The sequence below is a fragment of the Physeter macrocephalus genome, chromosome 4 (assembly GCF_002837175.3).
Source record: "Physeter macrocephalus isolate SW-GA chromosome 4, ASM283717v5, whole genome shotgun sequence".
NCBI classification, from domain to species: Eukaryota; Metazoa; Chordata; class Mammalia; order Artiodactyla; family Physeteridae; genus Physeter; species Physeter macrocephalus.
The window spans coordinates 59,512,487-59,528,689 of record NC_041217.1 but is presented as its reverse complement, the minus strand read 5'-3'; the positions used below and the strand labels follow the sequence as shown (position 1 = coordinate 59,528,689).

The window sequence follows — 16,203 nt, the reverse complement described above, 5'->3', positions numbered from 1 at the left end:
TAACATGGTCTATCTGTCCTCTACCTTTAACATGGAATGTAGTTATAATAAGGAATGTAGTTATAATAACTACTAAATGTCTTTGCCTAGTCACTTCATCGTCTGTGTCATTTCTGGGTCTGTTTCTACTGGTTGATTTTTTTCCTTATTATGGGTTGTATTTTGTCCTGCTTCTCTGTAAGCTTGGCAATGTTTGGTTGGATGACGGTTGTAAATTTTACCCTGTTGAATGCTGCATATTTTTGTATTCTTGTAAATATTCTTGTGCTTTGTGTTATGTTATTTGGAAACAATTTTAGTCTAGTTTTTCCTCCTTTTGAGGTTGCTTTTATGCTTTGTTATTCGGAATCAGAGCAACCTTTAGGACTAATTTTCTCCTCTGCTGATATAACACCCTTCTGAGTGCTCTTCCTGACAACCCATGAATTTGGAGGTTCTTCCACTTTGGCTAATGGAAACACAGACTATTTCTAGCCCTGTGTGAATTTCAAGGATTGTTCCTTCTAATCCTTTCAGGTTGTTCTTTCCCTGGCACTGCATAGTTTCCTCCCACACAGGCACTGATCAGTATTCAGCTGGAGCTCCAAGGGAGATCCTCAGCAGACTTCCAGAGCTTTTTCTTTGTGCTGCTCTCTCTGTCTGGTACTCTGCCCTGTGAACTCTAGCCACTCTGGCCTACCAGACACCCAACACCATCTCCTTAACCCAGGGAGACCACAGGACTCTGCCTAGGTTAGCCCTCTTGATGCTGCATTCTGGATCCTCTCTCTGGGCAGCAACCTGGGGCAATCACAGGGCTCACCCTGTTTCTGTTCTTTCAAGGATTACTCATCTCTGCTTCCTGAGGTCCAGTATCTGAAAACATTGTTTCATATATTTTAACCAGTTTTTTAGTTGTTTCAGGCTGCTGGATAAATTCATTTCCTGTTACTCCATCTTGGCCAAGATCACTTTATCTTATTTTTAAAATTCAAAATAATATTTGGATTTAATTGTTAAATGTTTAAATAGGTGATCGGAGGCAAACCTCTCTGAGGAGGTGCCATTTAAAATGAGAAAGGATGCAAAGGTACGGCGCTAGTCATGCAAAGAGCTGAAAGAAGAGCATTCCAGACAGAGGGAACAGCACATGAAAAGGCTTCACACAATAAAGAATTTGTTGAATCCTCAGAACAGATGGAAGACTGGTTGGTGTTGCTGAAGTGTATCCAGTCAGGTGGAGAGTGGTGCATGCTGAGGATAGAGTGACCAGCAGAGATTTGGGCATGGCCAGTGTCAGGGGTTCAAGTATTACTCTAAGGACGTGGGTGGTCATTTAAGGGATTTTTAAAAAGTGTCATTATATAGTTTACAGTTTAAGAAGGTCACTCTTGATGCTAGTCGGAGAACAGGTTCAAATCAGCAAGAATGGTCACGAGGAGATGAGTTAGGAGGCTTCTTCAGGAGTCCACGTGAGATGATGATGACCTAGAACAGAGACATGGAGCAGACATGGTGAGGTGAGGACGGTTTCAATTGTACTTTGTGGAAAAACAGAACTAGCTGATGGATTGGCTGCAGAAGTAAGAGAAAGGGAGGAATCCTAGGGTTTCGACTCGGGTAACCCAGTGGCAAGTGGTGTCTTTTTGTAAAATAGCAAGGACTGTGCTAGCGCCAAAGAGGGTCCAATGCTCCTCATAATTCTATTACCTGCTCCTCTCCTTCTTTGATACAATTGATTTTTTTTCCAGTTTTACTTAAGTAAAGTCCTATGTAAACAGAACAGTTTTTCCCTTTTTCCAACCACATTGATCTTCCTATTCAGAAATTTTAGAGGGGGGCAGCTTTTTGTTGGGGGTATGCATGGCAGGGGCCGGGGTGTGTGTGTCAAAAATCCAGTTATGGACATGTTAATTTTGAAATGCCTATTATACAGTCAAGTGGAGATGTCAAGCAGGCAATCGGCTAAGTCTGGAGTTCTGGGCTAGAGATAGAATTTGGAAGTAAGCCACATAAAGCTGGTACTTAAATTCATGGAAATAGATGCGATTGCTTAGGCTGAGAGTGAAGAGAGAAAAAAAGGATCCAGGATGGAGTCCTGAGGAACACCAGCCTTTAGAAGTCAGTTAGAAAAAGAAAACCCAGTAAAGGTAAGGAAGAAGGAATGTCTGAGGAAGCAGGAAGAAAACCACGGAAACTAAGAGAAGAGTTTCTAAGAGGAAGTGCTTCATTCATTTAATAAATATTAAGAGTCTGCTGAGTGCTAGGCTCTATTTCAGGCACAATAATAAGTTGAACAGAACAAACCTAATAATGAGGAAGGCAGACAATAAAGAAATAAACAACTATGTATATAATAAGATGTCTGAACATCTTATTAGACAATAAGTCCAATGAAGAAAGATAATACAGGATAAGGGAATAGGGACTGATGGAGGGGACAATTTTAGGGTGGTCAGAAGAGCCTCTATTTGAAGAAATGAAATTTAAGCAAACACTGGAAGTGAGGAAGCAAACCATGAAGATGTCAGGCAAAGAGCGTTCCAGACCAAGGGAGTAGAAAGTGCAAAAACTCCAAGGTGGGCACACATCAGGGGTGTTTAAGGAATAGCAAAGTAAGTCTGTGGCTGGAGTGAAGTGAGCAAGGGGGAGATCAGAGAGGATATTGCAGAGGGAGCTTGGGCCAAATCATACAGGGCTTATAAGGTCACTGTGAGGATTTTCGATTTCAGTCTAAAGGGGTGAGAAGCCATTGGAAATTTGGATGGCTTTTACTTTTTTTAAAAAAATATTAAGTATGAGGTGTGATTTTCAGCTGAGTGTTATGAAACCACCCCAAAGGAAACAGCATTTTAGGAAAATGTTTTTCCTCATGCTATTTTTGTCCTGATGCTAGTTTATTAAGGCCCTGACAGTACAGTTAAAGTGTATCTTCCAACCTGTGCTAATAATAATAGTAATAATAGCTAACATTCATTGAAAGCTACTGTGTCAGACTCCCTGCTAAACACTGCACAGTGTAATCTCATCTCTCCTCTTCATAACCATACAGTAAGAGGCTGAGATTTTAAATAATGTCTTTGAATAAAGTTTTATAGATTTCCTCATAAAGGTCTGGTTTCTTTATTTATTTTTTGGTTGTTTTATTCCTAGAATATATTTGTAACTACTATATGTATTTCTTTTTTTTCATTATATTTTCTAATTAGTTACCGCTGATGTGTAGAGAAGGTATTGATTTTAGTGTCAGTCTTGTGTATTTAGTCACCCTGCTGAACTCTCAAATTGGTTCAAATAGTGACAATCGATTTTCTTGGATTTTCTAGTAATATGTGCTTCCCGCAGAAATTCCTGTGTTCAGTTTATTATGTGTATACGTGTTGTATGTATATTTTTTAAAATCAAGAACAGGAGTTGAAATTTTATTAAATGCTTTTTGTGCATCTTTTCAGATGACCATATGGTTTTATCCTTTAATTGGTTAGCTCAATAAATGATATTGCTAGATTTTTCTAATGTTAAGCATGCTACCATTCCTACTACTATAATCTCTTCTTGATCATGCTTGGCATTGCTTATTTTTTAAAGCATACTTAATGTGGGATTTTTGCTTCCTTGATTGAAGTGATATTAAATTACAGATTTTTTTCATGATATCCTTACAGAATGTTGGTATCAGCGTTGTAATAGACTCATAAAATGAACTGCTATCTTTTTCTCTGTTCACTTTGAACAACAGATGGAATTATCTATTCCTGGACAGTTTGGTAGAACTTCACTAGTAAAACTCTTTGATCATAGTATATCTTTGGAGGGTGGGGTTGACCTTTGATTACCATTTCAATACTTTGTATGGTTATTAGTCTTTGCAGGTTTCCTACCTTTCCTTCAAACAATTTTGGCAATTCATTACTTTTTATAAAATTGTCTATTTCATTTAGGTTTTCATTTATATTGCTGTAAAATGTTGGCAAGGATGTGACACAACTAGAATTTTCATACAGTGGCAGTTTCTTACAAAGTTACACATACATTTATCATAGGACCAAGAACTTCCACTCATTTAGGAGAAATGAAAAAATATATCCCCTTGGAAATGAATTTCATAGCAGCTCTATTTATAAGAGCCCCGAACTGGACAACCCAAGTGTTCACTAAGAGATGAACTGATTTAAAAATTGTGGTATATCCATAGTAGACTGCTATTCAGGAATGAAATGCAATGAACTATTGATATTCAACATGGATGAATTTCAAGATAATTTTGTTGAATGAAAAAAGGCATACATAAAAGGATAGATACTGTATGATTCCACTTATACAAAACTCAAGAAAAGGCAAAACTATCATTTAGAAATCAGATCAGCAGTTACCTAGGGCCAAGAGGTAGACAAGGGGGATTGACTGAGAACTGACAAGAGAACTCCTGGGTTGTCAGAAATATTCTATACCTTGATTGTGGTGGTAGTAGTTACAGGTGGCATATAGTTGTCAAAACTCCTCAAATAATACATTTAAAAGGTGTGCATTTTATTGTTTGTAAATTATACTTCAGTAAAGTTGATTTAAAAAACAAAATTTATTGGCATAAAATATTTGCTTGTAATTTAAAATATACATAATTCCTAATGTTATTTATACCTTGTCTTTTTTCCTCTTAATACTTGCCAAAGTTTATTTTATTGATCTTTAAAAAAAACAACTTTGGGTTTTATTGATGAACTTTACAGTTTTCCTATTCCTTTTTATTTCTGCTTTAAGTTTACAGAGTCCCTCTTTCTATTACTTCAGGCTAGTTTGTGGTTCTTTTTCTAGTTTATCGGGGCACGAACCCGTGTCCCCTGAATCGGCAGGCGGACTCTCAACCACTGCGCCACCAGGGAAGTCCTCATCCAGTGTATTTTTTGTATCGAATCATTTAGTTTTCATCTTCAGAATTTGATTTAAATCTTTTTTATATCTTCTATATTTGTACTTAACATGGTCTATCTGTCCTCTACCTTTAACATGGAATGTAGTTATAATAAGGAATGTAGTTATAATAACTACTAAATGTCTTTGCCTACTCACTTCATCGTCTGTGTCATTTCTGGGTCTGTTTCTACTGGTTGATTTTTTTCCTTATTATGGGTTGTATTTTGTCCTGCTTCTCTGTAAGCTTGGCAATGTTTGGTTGGATGACGGTTGTAAATTTTACCCTGTTGAATGCTGCATATTTTTGTATTCTTGTAAATATTCTTGTGCTTTGTGTTATGTTATTTGGAAACAATTTTAGTCTAGTTTTTCCTCCTTTTGAGGTTGCTTTTATGCTTTGTTATTCGGAATCAGAGCAACCTTTAGGACTAATTTTCTCCTCTGCTGATATAACACCCTTCTGAGTGCTCTTCCTGACAACCCATGAATTTGGAGGTTCTTCCACTTTGGCTAATGGAAACACAGACTATTTCTAGCCCTGTGTGAATTTCAAGGATTGTTCCTTCTAATCCTTTCAGGTTGTTCTTTCCCTGGCACTGCATAGTTTCCTCCCACACAGGCACTGATCAGTATTCAGCTGGAGCTCCAAGGGAGATCCTCAGCAGACTTCCAGAGCTTTTTCTTTGTGCTGCTCTCTCTGTCTGGTACTCTGCCCTGTGAACTCTAGCCACTCTGGCCTACCAGACACCCAACACCATCTCCTTAACCCAGGGAGACCACAGGACTCTGCCTAGGTTAGCCCTCTTGATGCTGCATTCTGGATCCTCTCTCTGGGCAGCAACCTGGGGCAATCACAGGGCTCACCCTGTTTCTGTTCTTTCAAGGATTACTCATCTCTGCTTCCTGAGGTCCAGTATCTGAAAACATTGTTTCATATATTTTAACCAGTTTTTTAGTTGTTTCAGGCTGCTGGATAAATTCATTTCCTGTTACTCCATCTTGGCCAAGATCACTTTATCTTATTTTTAAAATTCAAAATAATATTTGGATTTAATTGTTAAATGTTTAAATAGGTGATCGGAGGCAAACCTCTCTGAGGAGGTGCCATTTAAAATGAGAAAGGATGCAAAGGTACGGCGCTAGTCATGCAAAGAGCTGAAAGAAGAGCATTCCAGACAGAGGGAACAGCACATGAAAAGGCTTCACACAATAAAGAATTTGTTGAATCCTCAGAACAGATGGAAGACTGGTTGGTGTTGCTGAAGTGTATCCAGTCAGGTGGAGAGTGGTGCATGCTGAGGATAGAGTGACCAGCAGAGATTTGGGCATGGCCAGTGTCAGGGGTTCAAGTATTACTCTAAGGACGTGGGTGGTCATTTAAGGGATTTTTAAAAAGTGTCATTATATAGTTTACAGTTTAAGAAGGTCACTCTTGATGCTAGTCGGAGAACAGGTTCAAATCAGCAAGAATGGTCACGAGGAGATGAGTTAGGAGGCTTCTTCAGGAGTCCACGTGAGATGATGATGACCTAGAACAGAGACATGGAGCAGACATGGTGAGGTGAGGACGGTTTCAATTGTACTTTGTGGAAAAACAGAACTAGCTGATGGATTGGCTGCAGAAGTAAGAGAAAGGGAGGAATCCTAGGGTTTCGACTCGGGTAACCCAGTGGCAAGTGGTGTCTTTTTGTAAAATAGCAAGGACTGTGCTAGCGCCAAAGAGGGTCCAATGCTCCTCATAATTCTATTACCTGCTCCTCTCCTTCTTTGATACAATTGATTTTTTTTCCAGTTTTACTTAAGTAAAGTCCTATGTAAACAGAACAGTTTTTCCCTTTTTCCAACCACATTGATCTTCCTATTCAGAAATTTTAGAGGGGGGCAGCTTTTTGTTGGGGGTATGCATGGCAGGGGCCGGGGTGTGTGTGTCAAAAATCCAGTTATGGACATGTTAATTTTGAAATGCCTATTATACAGTCAAGTGGAGATGTCAAGCAGGCAATCGGCTAAGTCTGGAGTTCTGGGCTAGAGATAGAATTTGGAAGTAAGCCACATAAAGCTGGTACTTAAATTCATGGAAATAGATGCGATTGCTTAGGCTGAGAGTGAAGAGAGAAAAAAAGGATCCAGGATGGAGTCCTGAGGAACACCAGCCTTTAGAAGTCAGTTAGAAAAAGAAAACCCAGTAAAGGTAAGGAAGAAGGAATGTCTGAGGAAGCAGGAAGAAAACCACGGAAACTAAGAGAAGAGTTTCTAAGAGGAAGTGCTTCATTCATTTAATAAATATTAAGAGTCTGCTGAGTGCTAGGCTCTATTTCAGGCACAATAATAAGTTGAACAGAACAAACCTAATAATGAGGAAGGCAGACAATAAAGAAATAAACAACTATGTATATAATAAGATGTCTGAACATCTTATTAGACAATAAGTCCAATGAAGAAAGATAATACAGGATAAGGGAATAGGGACTGATGGAGGGGACAATTTTAGGGTGGTCAGAAGAGCCTCTATTTGAAGAAATGAAATTTAAGCAAACACTGGAAGTGAGGAAGCAAACCATGAAGATGTCAGGCAAAGAGCGTTCCAGACCAAGGGAGTAGAAAGTGCAAAAACTCCAAGGTGGGCACACATCAGGGGTGTTTAAGGAATAGCAAAGTAAGTCTGTGGCTGGAGTGAAGTGAGCAAGGGGGAGATCAGAGAGGATATTGCAGAGGGAGCTTGGGCCAAATCATACAGGGCTTATAAGGTCACTGTGAGGATTTTCGATTTCAGTCTAAAGGGGTGAGAAGCCATTGGAAATTTGGATGGCTTTTACTTTTTTTAAAAAAATATTAAGTATGAGGTGTGATTTTCAGCTGAGTGTTATGAAACCACCCCAAAGGAAACAGCATTTTAGGAAAATGTTTTTCCTCATGCTATTTTTGTCCTGATGCTAGTTTATTAAGGCCCTGACAGTACAGTTAAAGTGTATCTTCCAACCTGTGCTAATAATAATAGTAATAATAGCTAACATTCATTGAAAGCTACTGTGTCAGACTCCCTGCTAAACACTGCACAGTGTAATCTCATCTCTCCTCTTCATAACAACCCTATGAAATAGGGTTTCTCACTCTATGTGAGAAATGATCATCCCCATTTTGCAGAGTGAGAAATTGAGGCTCAGAGTGGTAAAGTGCCTTCCCCAGGCCACGCAGCCCATGAGCGGCTCTGACCTCTGTGAGATCCCTGCTTCTTTAACATAAGTATTCCAAGTTGTTGATTATAGGTGCTCAAGGATGTTTATTACACAGTGCTTTGCCACAGCAAAAAAGGGGAATTTCCAAGTTCCCCATCATCTCTAGATATTGCCTAAATGCACACCACATTCTTGAGTAACTCACCCTGAAGTCTGGTTGATTCCTTGGCTTGCTCAGTCTATACACACGCAACCTGTTGTCAGGTCATGTGGATTCTACTCCTTGTGTCTCCCTGTAATGTCTCTCTTACATACTATTTGCTTCTCATTCCTGCCACGCTATAGCTTAGTTCTGGTACTTGTTCCTTCTTGGGCTCTTGTGATGAGCTCTCCCATGGAAGAGGCCTCTGCCTGTTGTCTCTCTTTCCACCAATATACATCCTACATCCTGTGGCCACAATAACTTGGCTGAAATACATGTCTGATCTTGTTCTTCTGCTTAGATATCCTTATGGGTGGTCCATTGCCTGCAGAGTTCAGTCCAGACCTGATAGCCTGGATCACCTTGGTCCGACCTCAGCCAACTTTTCCAGCCTCATTGCTGACTCATATTCCTGGCAGCTGGCCCCACTCTCATCTCGGCCCATTGCTTATGCATCTGCACTACCTCCTGCTCCATTTCTGCTTTTAGAAATTCTGCCCAGATCATATTTAAGACTTAGCTCAGGGGTCACCTTTTCATGAAGACATCTCTGACCAGCACTCCAGACGGGTAACTGACCCCTCTCCCTTTGTTCCCAAACCATACCTAGAATATGTCCTAATGTGGGCCCTGTCACACTATCACATTTAAAGGCCATGTGTCTGTCTCTCCCCCACCCCAACACACACACACACACACACACACACGGCTACAACTCAACTGTAAGCTCTTTGACAGAAGAGGCTGTGACTCATCCATCTTTGAATTCCTACTCATCTTGAATTTCTAGACAGCATAGTATCTAAAATACAGTAGGTGCTCAGTGAATGTGTATGGAATAAATAAATGAATGAATTCAAGAAAGAGAGAAGAGAAGATGAGGAAAAGGGAAGAAGGCCCTGGAACAGGTTGTAATTAATTAGACAGAAATACATATTGATCATCTCTGTGTATAGGGCACCCACTCAGAATCGGGTAGGAGTACAGAATTAACGATTCAAGAGAGAGCCTCACCCCACAACTTCAACACAAAGGTCAAGGCTGCCGTTCTTTAACACGAGCTTTCGAGAGCCCACAAATGACCCTTCCGTTGCTAGAGCTGCTTCCCTTTATGCTGTTCAGTGTTCTGACTCTGTTGTTCTAGCTGCCTTACCTGTCTGTTTTCTGGGGGTGAGGTCATTGGATGACATACTTATTCTGGCTCACTTCCCTCTCTTGGGCTCTGTCTTTGACCCGTGCCAGGGGAGAAGTCCTCTAAGAGAATGCTTAGGGCTGAGAAGCAATCTTCTGGCTTAATCGCCAAGACCTAGAACCCAAAGCCTGGATGAAGTACAGAAAGACAGGCCCCCTTCATCATTCCCTCTTTGGGCTAAAGGATGCTGCTTGATCACTGGAATCTGCTCTGCTGCTAATCTGGGGGGCTGTTGTTGCTGTGCTGGTTTCCTAAGGAGGCTAACACTGAAACAAAAACAAAAGCAGAAACTGGAGATAGGGCTCCTAAAAGAGAAGCAGCCTTACTTCGTCTTTGGCTCTGTAACTCACAGAGAAATTATGGGTTGAACTGTCAGTCACTAAGGGCTCCCAGGGCTTCAACTGCTCATAATTAACTTGATTGACAGCTCATGATTGAGACAGAATGAGTGAAGGTGTACATTTGGGGGCTTTGTATCTGGCTAAAGATACAGGCCTGACAAAACACCTGTCACACCTTTTTGGTGACTCTCTCCTTCCTCCAGGGATGTCCCAGAGACTGAGTAAATTGTGGCACAGCTGTATCTTTTGTCCAAACAACTCTTTCTGCATTGTAGAACTATTAGAGCATGTAGAAAATCTAAAGAAGAAAATATAAATGAATGACTATCCTACCTGAGATAACCATTATTACTCTTTTGTTGTTTCCATTATCTCTTTTAAATACATTTTCCATATTTGAGACCATGCCCTAAATACAGTTTGATGTTCTGCTTTTTGTCTGCACATTATCCTTGGATAGACCTCTGTGGGGAAAGCATAGAGAGCTAGCTCAGGTGGGAGCCGCCCACCATTGGTGGGGTCTGGCCTCAGGACAGGGCAAGCAGACATCATCGAATTCTGCCCCCACTGCACCACCGCAGTTTGATTTGAAGCCTGAGACAGCATGCTCTTGGGTTAAATCTGCTTCAAGTATGTGAAATTTTCAGTACATGCTCCCAATCTTTTACTTATTATATACTTACCACTGTTCTCGGCAGTACAGCTTTTTAAAATTCTTTGGCATCATGTGCTTTATATTTGCATTTCCTTTCTTTAAAGCATTTTCTTAATGAAACAATTTATTCTGCAATATGAAACGGCTTCCAGATTGAAAATGTTTCCAGTTTCCAGTACAGGGTGGCTAGAGTCTCCAGTATTTGTTTGTTTATTTATTTTAGTTTATCACTTTAATTTAGATTTTTTAAAAAATTATAATTCATTGAAGGTGGTTTTGAAGATATGGGGGATGGGGAACATTAACAAACTGAAAAGGTAGCACAAGGGAAGGAAAGAAGAACCAGACTTAGGTAAGAAACATGGTATCTGTTTTAAAGTCACACCTCTTAGATTCCTCCTGGAAGAACAGATCAGAGAGAAGTAGAAATGTGATATTATCTGTGTGCTTTAAAAAGATCTACATTCAGCAGAATTCATGTGCATGCATGCCTATGTGCCTGCAATGAAATCATGTTTTAAAGAGGATTCAGCTGCATTATATTTATAACTATGTGGTTGCTACCAGCTACCAGCCTGTCTCCTTGTGGTGGTTCACTTCTTTTTTCTCCATGTCCTAATTCTGTTCTAAAGGGTGCAACTTCGGCAAAGCCGCCTGTCAGTCCACACCCACTCCCCATCATATACAATTCCAGCTGTGGCTTCCGGGGAATCCTGATCTGGTCCCACACAGGCCTATATTCTGACATGTTGTCTCTGGTTGCAGCAGAAAGTTTGAAGTGTTGGGGATCCGGACCCTTCCCGTGGCGGTGAAAAATTCATCTCTATGGGGGTCCTGTCCTATTTGGCCAGGATAAATGGACAACTGGAGCTTAACCAGATCTGAATCTAAGGCTCATTTGCAAACATCAACTCAACAGCCTCCTAGAAAAACAAAAAAATGATTAAGTAATGCTTCTTAAACATTAGTGAGCTTCAGAAGAATGTGAGGAAGGCAGTTAAAATGCAGATTTCCAGGTCCCACCCAGAATTTCTGATCTCATACTTTTTAGTAGAGACTGGTAATCTGCATTTAAGCAAACACTTTTATGTGATTCTGATGCCGAAGTTCAAAAACCACACTTGGAATAGCACCAGGGTTCTGGTGTCATATCCTGCTACCTCCACCAATACAGAAAAATAATACCATTGTCCCACCCTCCTCCTACCTCCATCATTTAGGCTTCATGTTTTGAATCATCAGGTGTACCCTTAAAGTTCCTCTTAACCCTCCATCACCTTGGTAATAATGTGCATTAGGGAGGGGTACACACCATGATTTAGTCCAGTTTGGCATCTCCTTAGGGATGGCCCAGGCTCCACCCACTCAGGAAGATGCTGATCAACTGTATCTCTCTAGCTAGAAGATAGACATGCAGGGTGCTACACAGAAAATAAATTCCCTGGATGGTGGACAAGGCCCCTGCATTCTATGATTCACTCTGGCACAAGCTTTTCCCCAAGTGCCCTGACTCCTTGCTGACATACAAACTCCAAGCACACATTCAACCTCACTTCTGTGGGCTTTCACTTTCCACTTTCCATGAACATCCAGGTTCCCTTAGCTCAGTCCATCCCCCATTTCCAATTTCTCAATTCTAATGTCCAAGTTTTGCATAAAATACCATCGTTATGTATGCTTAAATACTAAACACTATTCAAACTGTTATGCTCTGTGTGTGTGGGCACATGTGCATATACACACACACACAATAAATGTGTGTAAATAATTTGTAGATATTACAAATACATCATCATATCAACCCTCTGGTCTAGATGTCAGTTTTATAGTGCAAAGGGAATATGCTCTGAGCCAAAAGATCTCAGTTCAAATCCTACCTTTGCCACTTGCTAGCTACCTGATCTTAAGAAGATAATTAAATTCTCTGGGCCTGAGTTTCCTCATTAGGATTAACTGAGAAAGCTTGTGAAACATCTAGGACTGTGTCTAGAACCTAATAGGAAACCCACAAATGTTAGGTATCTCCTTTATTTCGATTTTCCCCTTCCTCCCTCCCTCCCTCCCTCCCTCCCTTCCTTCTTTCCTTCTTTTGTATATGAAAGAAAATAATCCTCCAAATTTCTCTCACACAGCATATTAGTCAGGGTTCTTAATTGCAAGCTTCAGAAATCATCTCTGGCCAAAATAAGCAAAGAGAGAATTTACAAGAGGATATGGGGTGGCTCACAGAATTGCCAGGAAGGCTGAAAAGCCAGGTGTAGAAAGTGAGCTGGAACCCAGAGAGGCTACACAACCAAAAGCACAGCCAAAAACCACACATCACAGTAGTCTGATGGCCTGACCTCTGCCATGGCTGGCCTGTGAACACTGGACGCCAGCTGCCCACCTCAGCAGCAAAACTGATTCTCCACTGACTCTGCTTCTTGCCTCATGTGCTCCAGGTTCAAAAAGCTCTGAGTGAGAGGGTCCCCAGCTGGGGAGACTGTTCTATACTTTTTGCCTTCCATAGTTGGGATTCCTTGAAAATAAGAAGGGAATTGCAATGTCAGGCAGCCATGAAAGACCAGAGTCAATTCTCACCATTTCTGATGTTCACATCTCATCCCCGTTTCACATATACGTTCATTCATTCCTAAGCATGTAGAGTCTCTCTCCAGGAACTCTCAAGCCTAGAACCACTCTGTTTTCAGAAGAATTTTCTACCTTTCTGCCTTGTCTCCTTTCTTTCCTCTGCCCAGAATCCCCCCTGCCCTATCTCCTTTCCACCCCCAATCCCTCAATAGCACAAACCTTGCCCATTCTGCAAATACCAATTGAGATGTTACCCCTTCTTTACTGTGGTGTTGCCCACTCTCCCCCCTCCCCACTAAACTGCTCCTTCCTTCATGTTCTGAGGGCCCTTTCTCCAGATCTCCATCATCACATTTGCTCTGTTTTACTACCAGTATGTGTTTTGTGTTCAATGTGCTGATCTTCCTCCCTCTCTGGGACCCAAGATGAGGCCCCTTAATGGCAGGAAGTCTGTCTTCCTCATCTTTGTAGCCTTGGTTCTTAGCACCTAGTAGATGCTTAATATGTTCGTTAACATACACATTTCTCGGTTCTCTCGAAACACATACATTTAGAATCCTTTCCTACACACACAAGATCCTTTTAAGAAATGGAGTAATCCGTGTTAATGCGCCCTGCAAACTGTAAAGTGTTGTACAAATGCGCCTGAGTTTAGCCCAAAGGCCAAGAACCGATTAAATGTTGGACAAATGTGAGCCGTATAATTGTTCATTTCATTCTAGTTTTACATATTTGCTGTTAAAGAGCTGCATGCCCTTATCTCATAATGCTTTAACCTCATAATGTTTTAACAGGAGAAAGTTTCGACGCAGGATTCCCGCCTACCTTTTCCAATTCTGCTGAGCCCCTCGGTTCCTTGCACTGTCAAAAAGGGAACCGAACGGAGGGGCAGGGGGGTCAGCGAAAGCGCACACCCTTGCCAACAAGTTATGCCAAGTCCCCGCAGGTCCCTCTGTCCCAGTTCAGAATGGCCCTGGCCACGTGCGTACCCAGACTCCCCCTCCTCGAGTCCCCAACCCCGCTTCTGGCTCGGGTCCCGAACGCTGGCTTCGCTGGGAGCAGCCGCGCTGATCGCTCCCGGCTCCGCGCAGCCCGCCCTGCCGCCTCCCCCGCGCCCCCTCTCCCCCTTGTACTTTGTCACTCAGCGCTGACCTCCGGGCCGCAGGGGCGTGCACGTGACCGAGAAACTTTGGTAGCCCCGGGGCGGCTGGCGGCTGGGCCGGGAGCCGGCGGCCGAGCTCCCCCGCGCGGCGCGCTCTGCGGCCGGAAGGCGCTCGGTGGGCCGAGCTGCCTGGGCGTGCGGGTGCGCCAGCCCGCGGGGAAGGCGCCGCCGAGCGCCGCGCGGACTCCGGGAGCCCGCGGCAGCGCGCGTGCCGCCGGCGGCGCGGTCAGCCCGGGGCCCCGCCTGCGCGGCCCGGGCGGCGGGCAGCGGCGCCCAGGGACACCGGGGGCCCGCTCGCGCCCGCCGTCGCCTCCGCCGCTCGGTTACCTCGATCCTACCGTCTCTGTCGCTTCCCACTTCCCTCACTCCTTAATCTGGATGGGAAGTTGGGGAAAATGGACAGGGTCGTGCTGGCGTGGGTTGCTCTCTTCTGGCTAACAGGTAAGAGGCGTTTTCTACCGAGACGGATAACTTTATATGTATTCCGGTACTGGTACTGTTCTAACCCTAGCCCACCGCACCGTACCCCCAGTTACCCCCCATTGTGCTTAAAGCTGCTTAGCAGGCTGGTGGTAAGTGGGGGGAGGGGTGTGTGTGTGTGTGTGTGTGTGTGTGTGTTAGAATGATGGGGGAGGCGAGGAGAAACCCCGGTATCAAGTGAGCTGGATCGAGATGCAGGTGTTTTGACTCATTCGAGATATGAGATTGTTCTTTCCAGTGTGCATTTCTCCTTCCATACAACTGTTCTTCCTCGGTCTTATCTTGAGTTTGTAATGCTGTGAGTCCTGGGAAAAGCCTGGTTGGGAAAATAAATGAAAGCTCGGAGGAAACTGATTAATTAAGAGAACTGGTTTTCTGGGGGTTGGAAGTAAAGGAGTGTCTTCTTAATTCCTTCCCTAGAGAAGCCGGGAGCCCCAGGGGCATTCTTCAGTGGCTCCCAGGTGTGCAGGGGAGCGGGGATGAGGCAGGACATGGGGATGGAGGCTTGATTGGTTGTGGAGTTGAGGGCCCCACTCGCATTTGGTACCATTTGGGGAGTGGTCCCATAGAAGAGAAGAGCCTTCCTCCCCCCATAAACAGGTGGGAACACCCTCTAATAAAGATAATTTGCAGAGATATTCAAAAGGTAGGGCCTTGCCTTAGCATTAGAGTCACTTCCTCTAGCTGAGACCTCCGTGTTTCCCCCTCCCTTTTGGTGAACTTTCTCCCCACCCTCCTGGGGTCTGGAAAGGCTCTAGTTCCCAACAGGATGTTCCCACAGGATGATCTGTGAGGTTGAGAGATAGGTGGCCAGGCTGAATGGGCAGCCCTGAGAGATTCACAGAGCAGCCTTGCCTTGGGTGGAGGTGGAGGGGTTAGCAAGGCTTGGGTAGTCTGGACTGGGTCTGAGGCAACAATTCAAAGCAAGGTGGAACCAAGCGATGGAGGAGAGGAACAAGGGAGCAGAAAAGTGGTGAAGACAAGATGGGGTAGTGAAAGGTAGGAGAGAAAATGGAAAATAGCACCAAGAACAAAGTTGTGTCCCCTCTGGGAGCATTGAAGACTGGGAAAAATCAAGTCAGTAGGAAAAGAGGAACAAGATAAAAATATCTAAGGGAAGTGATTGAAAGAGGGTAAAATACATTTAAGAAGAAAAACAAAACCACTATGTCCCTTAGCTTCAGAATAAGATTATAGATTGCCTTAGTTTTTTTTTTTCTGTTCCTAATGAAGGGTCCCTAACACTGGCTCTTGCCCCCTGCGGGGTTTAGCTTTGGGGAGGGGTCCCTCAGCAGAGTTAGCCTCTTCTCTTGGCTGCTCTGAGTTCTTCTTTCCCACATTATTCAAGTATGAATCATCTCTAATTTCAGGGATTGCCTAATCCATGCCTCCCCACTCCCCTGGCCTCCCAGTGCCTTCTACTTCCACCCTCACTGATTCTGAATGTCCTTAATTTGCCTCTACTTCTCATCATATTTTAGGGGAACTTTGGCCTTGAACCTTTATCACCGCCTCCCTGAAGTCAGCTAGG

General features: G+C 43.0%; 1 protein-coding gene across 4 annotated transcripts in view; it reads left to right on the top strand.

Annotated features, from left to right (window-relative positions):
* Window positions 1–14,472: 14,472 nt before the first annotated feature.
* The window catches only part of ILDR2 (immunoglobulin like domain containing receptor 2), a 72,482-nt gene continuing 70,751 nt past the window's right edge, over window positions 14,473–16,203 (top strand). For all 4 annotated transcript variants that reach the window (XR_008616978.1, XR_008616977.1, XR_003679458.1 and 1 more), the window contains exon 1: window positions 14,473–14,633. Coding sequence is in view for 1 of the 4 variants with exons in the window: in XM_028488667.1 (XP_028344468.1) it covers window positions 14,588–14,633 (46 nt within the window). In the remaining 3 variants the exon portion in view is untranslated. The remainder of the gene's footprint in view (window positions 14,634–16,203) is intronic.